At 32.6% G+C, this 13,895-nt stretch overlaps 4 protein-coding genes across 4 annotated transcripts; all 4 read left to right on the top strand.

Annotated features, from left to right (window-relative positions):
• The first annotated feature begins 516 nt into the window (after positions 1-516).
• On the top strand, positions 517-897 carry LOC149514451 (B3 domain-containing transcription factor NGA4-like). Its single transcript, XM_089745027.1, has 2 exons — positions 517-538; positions 608-897. The coding sequence occupies exons 1-2, from the start codon at positions 517-519 to the stop codon at positions 895-897; spliced, it is 312 nt and encodes a 103-aa protein (XP_089601153.1).
• Positions 898-3,700: 2,803 nt separating this feature from the next.
• Positions 3,701-4,129, top strand: LOC149514450 (B3 domain-containing transcription factor NGA4-like). The gene has a single exon (XM_089745026.1). The coding sequence runs from the start codon at positions 3,710-3,712 to the stop codon at positions 4,088-4,090; it is 381 nt and encodes a 126-aa protein (XP_089601152.1). The 5' UTR covers positions 3,701-3,709; the 3' UTR covers positions 4,091-4,129.
• A 5,523-nt stretch (positions 4,130-9,652) lies between these two features.
• On the top strand, positions 9,653-10,434 carry LOC149514449 (B3 domain-containing transcription factor NGA4-like). The gene has a single exon (XM_089745025.1). It carries the CDS (start codon positions 9,886-9,888, stop codon positions 10,264-10,266), a length of 381 nt encoding a protein of 126 aa, XP_089601151.1. The 5' UTR covers positions 9,653-9,885; the 3' UTR covers positions 10,267-10,434.
• Positions 10,435-12,966: 2,532 nt separating this feature from the next.
• LOC149514448 (uncharacterized) lies at positions 12,967-13,631 on the top strand. Its single transcript, XM_089745024.1, has 2 exons — positions 12,967-13,460; positions 13,594-13,631. The coding sequence occupies exons 1-2, from the start codon at positions 13,107-13,109 to the stop codon at positions 13,609-13,611; spliced, it is 372 nt and encodes a 123-aa protein (XP_089601150.1). The 5' UTR covers positions 12,967-13,106; the 3' UTR covers positions 13,612-13,631.
• Positions 13,632-13,895: the final 264 nt, after the last annotated feature.

Below are 13,895 nucleotides of genomic sequence, written 5' to 3'. Positions count from 1 at the left end.
TGGAAAGTACATTGAAAAATCATGTTCATGTCGTATTCCAGGATCTGGGGATCCTCTAATTGTTTCTATAGAACATTATTTTCAGGCCGGCTTCTAGTTAGAAACCTCGGATGGCATTTCATATCTTATCTTATCTATTCTGGGCCAATAATAATAAACCCTGTCTGGTTCACAATACTTTGATAAAGGGAGACTGGTATAAACAACCTATCAAGTATTAATTACTAGAATCAACGGGATTGAAAATAGAAATGCAAAAGATCTCTCCATCAATCCATCTAGATCCAACCAGCCAGCAAGCACATGCATGGTTTGTGTTATCCAATAATTAACTTTGAAGCTTCTTGGGAATTTAATGTTCTATTTGGTGATTGTGACTACACTTGAAAAAGGTTTGTACATTTTCTTAGAACTGCATTGAAATGGGAAGCCCGCTGTCGAGCACCTATAAATTGTTAATAAGTTTAACATGTCATTGGCAAACTCTGAGAACTCGGTTCGCTATAAGCCTGTCAAATGCAGTCGACTCAGGGTGAACTAGTAGTACCGGAGCTTTGCTCGAAGATATTAACCTCAACTGATGTGAAGGTTAGGCTCTCATTTCCAACTGCTGCAATGAGGGAACATTATTTCAGACTCGAGGAAGGGACTCAGTCACTGGATTTTCAAGTCATGGACAAGAATAGGAAGTTCTGGACCTTTCGCCTCTACACTAGGAAGAATGACGGTCACCCAAAGCCTGTCCTCACTAAAGGATGGATTGACTTTGTGAAACATAAGGATCTCAGAGTGGGAGACAAGGTGATTTTCCATGCGCATGAAAATGGGGATCAGCTCGGGATCCGGGTACAGAGAAACATAAAGTTACTCGGTCAAGAATATTGGGCTGATCTCTAGAGCTTGATTTGGCGACAATACGGTCAAAATTTGAAGTGAAGAATGGTATAATTTCCATTCCCCACCTATAGATATTAAAAGATCTTCGTTTTTAGTGCAATTATGATGGTCCTAGCTTTCATCATTCTATAATATTTTACTAGTTTGCTTATTGTGTCCACCGTCCAGTACTCTACAGCCAGATTCTTGTTGATCTCCAAGCTTCAATTTATCTGTGATATATACATGGTGTATTTGTCAGGTTATTGTTGACCTTGCTCTATGTATTATACATAAAATATGATGTATTTGGTGCTGTTACAAATTAAAACTATTTAGTTTCAGGCTTTCGTTCATGATTAGCCAATCAATTGTGATTGGTTTTCGTTTATATACCCTTATCTGGTATTAGGTTTTGATACATTGATTCTTGCTGATCAACCTGCTTATGGTTGGTATAGAGTTTATGTATTGATCACTAACATATATGTACGGATCATATGAAGTTTTCTGATTCCCGAATCTGTTGGGATATTGAGAGGACGGTGGCAGCTGCAGTCTGATTCTTTTATATCAGTTATTAGGAAATTGCAGACGAAGGATTCTGAACTCTCTCTATATAAATTTCTGGCCATGCTGTGAGTTTGCTGATAAAACTTACGTGTTAATTTGAGATTGCACAGCTAGCCATGTATGAGCAAAAAGGGAGCTGTAGTTTTTGAGTGTTTAATTTGCTGCACCGTTCGCCAGAATAATGAGATCACAGACGGCAGGGTTCTGTCCGTGGGTTGGCTTGAATTTGCTCAACGAAAGAATCTGACTTAAACACAACGATGAGGTCATTTTTCACGAAGAGATAGACAATGATAAAGCTACTCTAAAAATTGAAGTGAAGAGAAAATTCAGATTATTCAGCAAGGATATTTGGCTGAAATTCCCTGACTGCTGTTAGGCCATGTGATGGCTCTCCTTTGCATTCTTTAATCTGGGTTGAACTACCCTTAATTTGATTCAAGGTAAAACTCCTGCTATTTTTTTCAATAATTGAACTTGTCAGGATTTTTTGGCCAAAAAAAAACTTGTCAGGATTTGAACTGAAACAAATAATTCAATACTCCATGAATAGATCACGTAATTGTTGGCCAATAGATCATGTGACTATTGTCAAACTCTTGTTAATTTTAAACTAAGAGTTTGTACCTTTGGCAATTTAACAAACTTGATTTTACTGCAAATTAACCCAATGACCAAACAACTTCTCTTCTTTCTTCTCTTTGGCCAGTTGCTGTGCCAATTCCATTTGGACAGGGTTTCCACACATATCTATAATCGGTGCCAAACAATTTTGGCTCGGATAACTAAAATATTTTTTTAATTAGACCAAATCAATTTAATTTTCCAATTAAAAAAATTATGATTGATTATCAAGTGAAATGTTGCATTTGTTCATTAAGTAAAGAGTTATGCTTGTTCGTCAGTGAAATGTTTTGTTCATTTGTCAAGTGTTGTCTCCTATGATCAAAGAAACATTTTTTCACCAAGTATTTGGATGATATCATCTTTTTAATAAAGTGAATTAGGTGATACCACTTCATTAATAAGTAAGTTTTTTTTTTTTAAATATTAATTTTTAGATATTTATTTTAAGAATTAATATTTGCTTATTAATGAGGTAATATAATCAAGAATGAATTTAGGGTGGGAGCTGCCCCACTAAAATCTTGAAATTTGAATATTTTTATTAGTAAAAGATCCAAATATAAATTATTTTTGTATTTTACCCCCACTCAAATTTTAAAATAACAAGTAGCATTGTTAGAAATAAACTCAATTGTTAATTTTTTGTTTTTTACCCCCACTAAATGTAAAATAAAATAAAATAAAATAAGTATGCATCTTTTATAATATTGAAATGTATATGAATGTATTAACAAAATAAAAAAGTAATTGGATGTGTTAATGATTCAAAATATAAATATAAAATTTATCTCTTTACTATACTTATTGATTTTGTAAGAATGACTTTTTAATGGGTTACAACACATGTTATGTAATGTCGTGTTTAATCTGACTTGATCGATAAACTTATTAATAGTATGGTATTATATCAATTTAATAAATATATTTGTGTATATGTTTAAATCTTTAATTTGTTTATTCAATTGTCATATTTATGTTTATTTATATAAGTGTTAATATTCTTTTTTAACATGACACAACTAAGAATTTTTATATAAAAATGATATTTTTAATATTTTATAATTTTTAAAAAATATTGTTATTATTTTATATTTCTAATTAAAAATATTTGACACTATATTTTAATGATAGTCATTTTAAGTTACAATACTTTGTAAATAAATATACCTAATCATTTGCCCTCACTAGCCGTAAATCTTGGATCCGGCCCTAAACATAATTTGATTTTTTGACAATGTATAGAGTTTATGCACTATATAAACTCTTAAAAAAATTTCTACTTAAAATTTTTTTTGAGGCTTAATTTTTTTTTTAATCTTAAGGTGTGTAATTACCTTGATTTAATAAAAGCAAGTAACCACAGTCCACAGGGGTCCCTCAAGTCCTCAACATGCAAAACCCAAGCAATCCCACAAAGGGAAGGATCTGAAAGCACGTGCATGGTTTGTATTATCCTATAATTAACTTTGAAACTTCTTCGAAACTTTATGTTCTATTTCTGATTGTGGGTCTGTACATTTTCTTGAAACTGCATTGAAATGGGAAGGCCTGCTGTCGAGCACCTATAAATTATTAATAAATTTAACATGTCATTGGCAAACTCTGAGAACTCGGTTCACTTTAACCTTGTCAAATGCAGTCGACTCCGGGTGAACCGATAGTACCGGAGCTTTGCTCGAAGATATTAACCTCAACTGATGTAAAGGTTAGGTTCTCATTTCCAACTGCTGCAATGAGGGAACATTATTTCAGACTCGAGGATGGGACTCGGTCACCGGATTTTCAAGTCATGGACAAGAATAGGAAGGTCTGGGCCTTTCGCCTCTACACTAGGAAGAATGACGGTCACCCAAAGCCTGTCCTCACTAGAGGATGGATTGACTTTGTGAAACATAAGGATCTCAGAGTGGGAGACAAGGTGATTTTCCAGGTGCATGAAAACGGAGAACTGCTCGGGATCCGGGTACAGAGAAACATAAAGTTACTCCGTCAAGAACATCGGGTTGATCTCTAAAGCTTGATTTGGCGACAATACGATCAAATTTGAAGTGAAGCATGGCATAATTTCCATTCCCCACCTATAGTTATTAAAAGGTCTTCGTTTTTAGTGCAATGGTGATGGTCCTAGCTTTCATCGTTCTATAGTATTTTACTTGTTTGCTTATTGAGTCCACTGTCCAGTACTCTATAGCCGGATTCTTGCTGATCTCCTAGTTTCAGTTTATCTGTAATATAAACATGGTGTATTTGTCAGGTTATTGTTGACCTCGCTCAATGTAATATACATAAAATATGATGTATTTGGTGTTGTTACATAAAATATTTGTTGTAATATTTATTGTGTCCACTGTCCAGTACTCTATAGCCAGATTCTTGTTGATCTCCAACTTTCAATTTATCTGTAATATATACATGGTGTATTTGTCGGGTTATTGTTGACCTCGCTCGATGTAATATACATAAAATATGATGTATTTGTTGTAATATACATAAAATATGATGTATCTGGTATTAGGTTTTGATACATTAATTCTCGCTGATCAACCCGCTTATGGTTGGTGTAGAGTTTATGTATTGATCACTAGCCAGCGTATATCTACGGATCATTTGGAGTTTTATGATTAGCGAAGCTGTTGGGATATAGAGAGGATGGAGGCAGGTGTAGTCTGATTCTTTCATTTCAGTTAGGAAATTGCAGACGAAGGATTCTGAACTCTCTATATATAAATTTCTGGCCATGCTGTGAGTTTGCTTATCAAACATACGTGTTAATTTGAGATTGCGCAGCTAGCCATGTATGAGCAAAAAGGGAGCTGCAGTTTTTGAGTGTTTAATTTGCTGCAACGTTTGACAGAATGATGAGATGACAGATGACAGGGTTCTGTCCAAGGTTTGGCTTGATTTTCTCAACGAAAGAATCTGACTTAAACCCAACGATAAGGTCAGTTTTCACGAGGAGATAGACATTGATAAAGCTACTCTAAGAATTGAAGTGAAGAGAAAATTCAGATTATTCAGCCAGGATATTCGGCTGAAATTCCCTGACTTCTGTTAGGCCGTGTGATGGCTCTCTTTTGCATTCTTTACCGTGCTGTACGACCCTTGATTTGATTCAAGGTAGAACTTTTGTTATTTTTCTCAGTAATTGAACTTTTCCGGATTTTTCAGTCAAAAAAAACTTGTCAGGATTTGAACTGAAACTAATAATTTAATATGATTCAAAGTAAAACTGTTTTTTTTTGTAATTGAACTCGTCAGGATCTTTTGGTCAAAAAAAACTTGCCAGGATTTGAACTGAAACTAGTAATTTAATACTCAGTGAGTGTCAGTTTGCACATCCTAGTTCTCAGTTTGCACATCCTAGTTCTCTATATCGTAATTTAAAAAGCCAAAAAACAGTAATTTAAAAGAAAGAAGAAACCCTAACATAGAACAGAAAAATACTTTGATCGTAGGTTTTGACGAGACGGTAACGAAGGCAAGCCTTGTGCTCGTGTCCAAAGCTCGTCGGAATTTGAGCAGGTACGCTTCCCATTGCTCTTCCGCTTACCTTCCTAAGGATTTCCCTATTTTAATTTTTAGCCAAAAAAAAAAAAAAAGCAGAATGATATTGATAGGAGGGTTTTGTTTTTAAAGATTTTTTATTTGATAGATTTATGATTATTTTCTTTTCTTGGAGCCTTTGTTAAATCTCAATAAGTCCAGCCCCTGTGTATTATAAGACTTCATTCTCAATGCACACATGATAACATTGAAATCTAAATAGTGAACTTGTTTAGCAAGATCATCAGAAGAGCTTGTTGAAAATTTTGATTCAACAGCTCCACTAGAGAAACAGAACCAGGAGGGAGAACGGTGCGGCTTTACAGGCGGCAAGGCTTCACAGGCCGGCTACAGCTTCACGGACGGCAAGAACGGTGGCAGGAGAGGGGAGACCAAGAGGAGAAAGGAGCAGTGTAAGAAACTTTACGGATTTTGCAGATCGGGGAGGAAGAAAAGGGAAGGGCATTTGATTTTTAGAGCTTTTCAACGATGGATTATTGACTTCGCTGGTAATTCAAAAATTTTTTGACTTGTACTAACGGATTATCGATGGATTCGTTAATAATCTAAAACTTTTTTCATTCAATTTATTTTTATATTAAATTAATTTTTTTATGACCGGAAAAAATCCGTTGGCAAACCTTCAATAAAAGTTTTATTAACAGATTATTAGCGATTTTTTTTTCCGTAAATGTTGAGCCAATTTGTTAATTTTTCACGATAACATCACTTATGGAATATCAATGGATTTTTTCCGTCAGTAAATCTATAATAATTTTTTTATAATCCGTCGGTAAATCATTAGTAATTTATTGATAATTATTAACAAAAATTTTTATCGATAAAAATCTGTCAATATTAAATAATTTTTTGGTAGTGTGTTGGTCACTAAATCATGTGACTATCGACAAACTCTTGTTAATTTTAAACTGTCATTTTGCACCTTTAAAAATTTAACAAACTTGATTTTACTGCAAATTAACCCATGACCAAATAAACTTCCCTCTTCTTTCTTCTCTTTGGTCAATTGCTGTGCCAATTTCATTTAGAATCGGTGCCAAACAATTTTGGTTCGAACAACGAAAATTATTTTTTTATGAGACAAAACAATTTACTTTTCCAACTAAAAAAATTATGATTGTTTATCAAGTGAAAATTTGTATTTGTTTATTAAGTAAAGAGTTATGCTTATTCGTTAGTGAAATGTTTCATTCATTTGTCAAGTGTTGTGTCCTATGATCAAAGTAACATTTTTCCACTCAGTATTTGGATGATACTATATCATTAATAAAGTAAATCAGATTATAATACTTTATTAATATTTATATTTTTTAAAAAAATTTAATTTTTTTATTTATTTTGAGGGTTGATATTTACTCACTGATTAAATAGCATAATCTAATTCATTCACAATGTATAAAATCTGTATGCTGACAATATATAAAACATAAATTTTTAAAAAATTTTCTGCCTGAAAATTTTTGTGGCTGAAATTTTTTTGAGGCATAACTTTTTTTTATCTTAAGGTGTGTAATTACCTTTATTAAGAAAAGCAAGTAACCACAGTCCACAGGGTCCCTCAAGTCCTCAACATGCAAAACCCAAACAATCCCACAAAGGCAAGGATCTCAAAGCGTCTGACCAGTAACGACGTGGAGCAATGCCTATTATTCCCTGTTCCTCGTATCTTTAATTAAGAAGAAGGTGAGTTGTTTTGTACGTTCATGACAGGAATGGAGAAGCCTATACTTTCCCATCTTTCATTCAGCAAAATACAGACATGTGAATGGTTGTTTCTATAAATTGGCACGACTTTACTCGAGTAAAAGGCATCCGACCTGACGACGAGGTTGCTCTCCTCGGAGAATTCGCAGGTGTAGAAGATACTAGGATGCAATTCAACTTCGAACTGCATAGAAAGATCAGATTGTTTGGCAACTCCGAAATTAAGGACAGGTTGTGCCATTTTTTAATAAAGGAGCCACTTATGAAAGAAGAACAAATTCGGTGCCAAATATACATTATGGGACCGAACATGTCTTTGAAACTAATAAAACAATGTTAATTTTAACAAATGGCCAGCCAGCAGTTTTGCTCCTACTATAATTAATTGAGCTGGATCTTCCATTTTGCCTCAATGAATCTATAGTGTTTCCATCTCATATCTCATTATTTCCTCTTTCTTTTCATGTTTTTTATCTCAATTTTCTGCACACTAATGAGTATTATAAAGTTAGAGAACAAAAATTAAATCACGTAATTTGTTGGTACAATTAGGAATTTGGATGACGATTATGAGCATTATTTTGTGTGGGGATTAAATATATTTGCAACAAATTTTTCTCTCAGAAAAATGAGAATTTATTAAAATGTAATCAAAAGGCTTCATTCATGCAAAAGAGTTCTGAAAATCCAACAAGATATTATATCAACACCAAACAAGACTTCATGCAAACTAAATAAGAAAAAAAAAATACGGGCCACTTTCCCATAATTGTGGATATTCTTGTATAAAAAAAAAATTAAGTTAAACATAATGTAAAGATTGAGAAGAAAACAACTGACTATTAAGACAAATTATTGCCTAATACTAATTATTTTTTGACCATGCAATGTATAATTAATGTATTTATTACTAGTGAATTTTATTTAAAAAAAAACTGCAATATGAGATAAAAAAATAAATTCAAGAATATTTAGAGATAGAACTAAAATTAAGGCATTAATTAATTAATTATATATATACATATATATTTATATTTATATATATTTATATATATATATATATTTGTTCATGCCAAGGTGTAAAAAATTTGATTCTTGAAAGAAGAGGAGGGTGGATGTCAAAGGATATAATAGGGGGTGTAACGTTTCAAGAAAAGAATCATAGGACTTTAACAATATTAAGCTGATAATGGTGTCTGTCTAGTTCTTTCCTGGAACCCCCATTGAAACTTCATTCGACTCTGCAGAGAAAATATTATTAATGCTTATGAAAGAGTCAAAGGAACGCGCTTGTTTATCTATATATATATATATATAAGAATCAATCAACTGCTGAAGTGAGAAAGAGCAACCGAAGAATCGATCAGCACAGCGGCAAATTTCAGAAGATCTTTCTTTTATTTGTTATTGCAGAGTTGCAGCTAGCATGACAATGTTGGTCTCAAAGCTGTTGACGAAAAGCGATATCGACAAGAGCTTACTGCTCCCTACTGATTCTTTCGATGTCCTCCCTTTCGAAGGTCATTTTTTTTATATCAATGTAATTGATAAGACTGGAAAAGCTTGGAGTTTTCCATCCTTCATTATTCAACCAAGTGATCAGGGCATCGAATCAGCTATTGTTTCCGTCAGTTGGCTTAAACTTCTTTGCGGTAAAGATGTTAGAGTTGGCGATATGGTTTTTCTTCACCAGAAATCCATGGACGATGATTCTATGTGCATGCAGTTGAAAATTGAAGTGAAGAGAAAAATCAGATTGCTGGGTCAGGATATCTGGGCTTCCGTGGAATAATTGTTCTTGATCAACCACCTCTTGCATGAAAGAAGCATGGACGATTATTTCTTTTTGTATTGACTTATAATTTCAATTAATTACATACCATAATTTGTAGGAGAATTATTATTCTTTGTAATAATCAAAACTCGGGTGTGATTTTTTTTTTTTAGTTATTTTTTAAATGATATATTTTGATATTAATTGTTTCAACATTTGGGTTTGAGAAAGTAAGTGTAAAAGAACATTGAAAAGAGTAAAATATATGTAACTTTTCCAATGACCTCAAGGGGAGAGATTTTATAGTGAAGAGGATCGAGATCCTTATTCGATAAGAATACAAAAAAAATTTCAAGTTTGCCTTCAGCTGAAATAACTTAATCTTATAAATAGTGACAGATTTTAACAATTAATTTTGAAGAAAATTTTTTTGAGGCTTAATTTTTTTTTCTTAAGGTATGTAATTACCTTGATTTAATAACAGCAAGTAACCACAGTCTACAGGGGTCCCTCGAGTCCTCAACATGCAAAACCCAAGCAATCCCACAAAGGCAAGGATCTCAAAGCACGTGCATGGTTTGTATTATCCAATAATTAACTGTGAAACTTCTTCTAAATTTAATGTTCTATTTCTGATTGTGGGTCTGTACATTTTCTTGAAACTGCATTGAAATGGAAAGGCCCACCGTCGAACACCTGTAAATTATTAATCAATTTAACATGTCATTCGCAATCCCTGAGAACTCGGTTCACTTTAACCTTGTCAAATGCAGTCGAGTCAGGGTGAACCAATAGTACCGGAGCTTTGCTCGAAGATATTAACCTCAACTGATGTAAAGGTTAGGCTCTCATTTCTAACTGTTGCAATGAGGGAACATTATTTCAGACTCGAGGAAGGGACTCAGTCACTGGATTTTCAAGTCATTGACAAGAATAGGAAGGTCTGGACCTTTCGCCGCCACACTAGGAAGAATGACGGTCAGCCACAGCCTGTCCTCACTAGGGGATGGATTGACTTTGTGAAACATAAGGATCTCAGAGTGGGAGACAAAGTGATTTTCCATGTGCGTGAAAACGGGGAACAGCTTGGGATCCGGGTACAGAGAAACATAAAGTTACTCAGTCAAGAACATTGGGCTGATCTCTAGAGCTTGATTTGGCGACAATACAATCAAAATTTGAAGTGAAGAACGGTATAATTTCCATTCCCCACCTATAGTTATTAAAAGGTCTTCGTTTTTAGTGCAATTTTGATGGTCCTAGCTTTCATCATTCTAGAGTATTTTACTAGTTTGCATATTGTGTCCACCGTCCAGTACTCTACAGCCAGATTCCTGTTGATCTCCAAGTTTCAATTTATCTGTGATATATACATGGTGCATTTGTTAGGTTATTGTTGACCTCGCTCGATGTAATATACATAAAATATGATGTACGTGGTGTTGTTACAAATTAGAACTATTTGGTTTCAGGCTTTCATTCATGATTAGCAAATCCATTGTGATTGGTTTTCCTTTGTTTACCCTTATCTGGTATTAGGTTTTGATACATTAATTCTTGCTGATCAACCTGCCTATTGTTGGTGTAGAGTTTATGTATTGATCACTAGCGTATATCTACGGATCATTTGGAGTTTTATGATTAGCGAAGCTGTTGGGATCAAGGATTCAAAAAACGGGTTGATAGCGGAATAGCGGCCGCAAAATTACGGTAGCGCTGCCTTCCGCCACCGTTAATGTATAGAAAACGGTTGAAAAATTCATTCCCATCAAAAACGGAGAATAACGGCCGCAAAATAACGGCGTAACGGACAATAGCGGCAATAACGGACCGTTATTGTCGCTATTCCGTTTTTCTACTCACTGATCTAATAGTTTTAACAAAAAAATAAAATTTTACGCCTGCAAAATAAAACAACAAACCTGTAAAAGTAAAAGTAAAAGCCAAATCAAAAAATAAAGCTCACAATCTCAGATCTTTATCATCAAAAAATATTGTAAAACGAGCTAGAAAACAGAGTTTCAAGTTTCAACCATTCAAACGGCATTTTCGGCATTCAAATTCAAATCAACCTCAAGTTTTCGATCAACATTCAAGAATCAAGATCAAACAAGGTAAGAAAAGAAAGTTAAATTACCTTTTTTTTTTTGTAAAATTTCTGTAAAATGATCGATCTGTTGTGTCTTGTGAGAGTTTGAAAGATGAACGAGATCTGTAGATACTAGGTAAGTCAGCAAGTGATAGTGATAAAGGGATGTGAGAGAAAATGAGAGACGAAAAAAAAAAAAAAATTTTTTCTGGAAAGCCAGAGAAAGTAAAGACGAATAAGATGATGAATAGTAAAATGAAATGTTTCTAGAATGGTCTCGGCTCGGGTTGTTAGAAAGAGTCAAACAGATTGATATATTTAGGCACGTGGAGAGATTGGAGGGGGGTGGGAGGATTGGGTGTGGTGGGGCGTTGGGGGGGGGGAAGGTGGGGAGGGATTGGGTGTGGATTGGGTGTGGTAGGGTGTTGGGAGGAAGGTGGGGAGGGATTGGGTGTGGTAGGATGTTGGGAGGGAAGGTGGAGAGGGATTGATGGGGTGGGGAGGGATTGAGTGTGGTAGGGTGTATGGAAGGTGGGATTGAATTTTTTTATTTAATTTTGTAATTAATTTTTAAAAAATTTTTAGATAAAATTTAATTAGTGGTTTTGAAAATTTATAATTAATATAATATATAGATATTTTAAATGAAAATTTTGATAAAATTTTTTGTATAAGTTAGATGAAAAATAATTAAAATTAAATATTATATTTTGATTGTGTTATATATTAATTTATAATTTTGCATATGAATTTTAATTTTTTTTTGTTGTTTTGATATTTATATTATTGTCAATTCTTTTGATATTATATTAATTCTTGTTATTTTTGTGTAATTATTGAAGATTGTGTTTATTATATAATTATTAAAAGTTGTTTGTGATAAAAAAAATTTTATATCAATTATTGTATCAAAAAAATTAAGTTACTTAACAAATTTAGCATTTTATGATCTATTATTCTTATTAAGATTAAAAACTAAAAAATAAAAAATATAGGTTTGAAAATTTTATTAAAATATAAGTTTGAAAACTTTTAATTTTTGAAATTTTTTTTAGATAAAATCTAATTAGAGGGATTGAAGATTTATAATTAAAAAAAATAAAAGATTAATAATTTAATATGATATACATAGAGATTGTAGATGAAAATTATTGATAAATATTTTATATAAGTTAGATAAAAATTAATTAAAATTAAATATTATATTTTGATTGTGTTAGATATTAATTTATAATTTTGTATATGAAATTTAATAATTTTTTTTGTTGTTTTGATATTTATATCATTGTCAATTCTTTTAATATTAGATTAATTCTTATTATTTTTGTGTAATTATTGAAGATTGTATTTATTATATAATTATTTGAAGTTATTTGTGATAAAAAAATTAATATCAATTAGTGCATCTAAAAGATTAAGTTATTTAATAATATTCTTAAGATTAAAAACTAAAAATTAAAAAATTTAGCCTAAAATCAATTTTTAATGATGTAATAAGTAATATTAATATTTCTAAATATAAGTTTATTTTGTTTTTATACAAAATAGTAAGTATGCCACCACGTGAAGAGTTTCCGAGTAAAGGAGTAGAGGGCGCGCCAAGTGATGATATAGGTTGGCATTTTGGAACACCTGTGCCAAATACAAGAGGAAATGTTTCATGTAAACTTTGTGGTAAAGTTGTAAAAGGAGGAATAACACGTTTCAAAGAACACATTGCTCATAAAACTGGCAATGTTGCACCATGCCCCAACGTTACTAGTATGTTATGTTTTTTTAATTTCTTTGAAAATATTATTGTTAATTTCTTAATAAAAATTATAAAATTACATAAGCATGTGCAACTAATTTTTTCTTTTTTTTAAAACTATATTATTAATAGGTATAGTAAGAGAAAGCATGATGAAACTCCTTCAAGAAAGTAAATCAAAAAAGGCTGACAACAAAAGAAGAAAAAATGAATTTTTATCACAGTTAAGAGGGGAAGATGATTATGAAGGATTTATTGATGAAGACATTGCTACTAGACAAGCCGTGCGAGATAGTATCCAATCACAACATGAGTGGCACAGAAGACAAGAATTCAGACAAAGAACTAGTGGTTGGAGTAACATATATGAAGAAAGACGAAGCTCTCATGGTTCAGTTGCTGAATATTTTGAAGAAAGAACAAGAACTCCAAATGAGTCTGAATTTTCATTAAGGGGAGCTGTTTCTGAATTGGTTAGAAGTAAAAGTTCAAGACAACCAAAAGTAAGTGATTCATTTCTAAAGACATTAAGAAGAAAAATGGGTGAATCAGTATCAAAATTTTTGATATATGATCGACTTCCTTTTCAATTAGCAAATTCCCCATGGTTGCATAATTTGATTTCTGTGGCAGCAGAAGTTGGCCAACATGTAAGACTTCCAACACCTTATGAGGTCTCAGATATGTATTTAGAGTCTGAGTATCAACAAGTTCATGAATAGGTTAATGGATTAAAAGCTTATTGGAATGAATTGGGTGTCACTTTGATGTGTGATGGTTGGACCAATAGTTTGAATCAAATGCATATCATTAATTTTCTTGTTTACTGTAGTAAAGGGACTATTTTTTGGAAATCTATAGATGTTTCAAGTGTTCGTAGTAGAGATACAAACTTTTACTACAGATTATTAGATGAAGTTGTGGAAGAAATTGGAGAA

The sequence above is a fragment of the Durio zibethinus genome, chromosome 16, assembly GCF_047325235.1.
Source record: "Durio zibethinus cultivar Kanyao isolate XHJ-2024 chromosome 16, ASM4732523v1, whole genome shotgun sequence".
Classification (NCBI taxonomy): domain Eukaryota; kingdom Viridiplantae; phylum Streptophyta; class Magnoliopsida; order Malvales; family Malvaceae; genus Durio; species Durio zibethinus.
Note: the sequence above shows the minus strand (reverse complement) of the source record. Positions and strands in the feature narration are given on the sequence as shown.

Excerpts from the sequence above, each read along its gene's own strand:
- LOC149514451 (XM_089745027.1), top strand. The coding sequence starts at position 517 with ATGCAGTCGACTCAGGGTGAAC. Across the intron at positions 539-607 it reads GCAGTCGACTCAGGGTGAAC|CTGCTGCAATGAGGGAACAT; the intron begins TAGTAGTACCGG and ends TCTCATTTCCAA.
- LOC149514450 (XM_089745026.1), top strand. The coding sequence starts at position 3,710 with ATGCAGTCGACTCCGGGTGAACCGATAGTACCGGAGCTTTGCTCGAAG.
- LOC149514449 (XM_089745025.1), top strand. The coding sequence starts at position 9,886 with ATGCAGTCGAGTCAGGGTGAACCAATAGTACCGGAGCTTTGCTCGAAG.
- LOC149514448 (XM_089745024.1), top strand. The coding sequence starts at position 13,107 with ATGATGAAACTCCTTCAAGAAAGTAAATCAAAAAAGGCTGACAACAAA.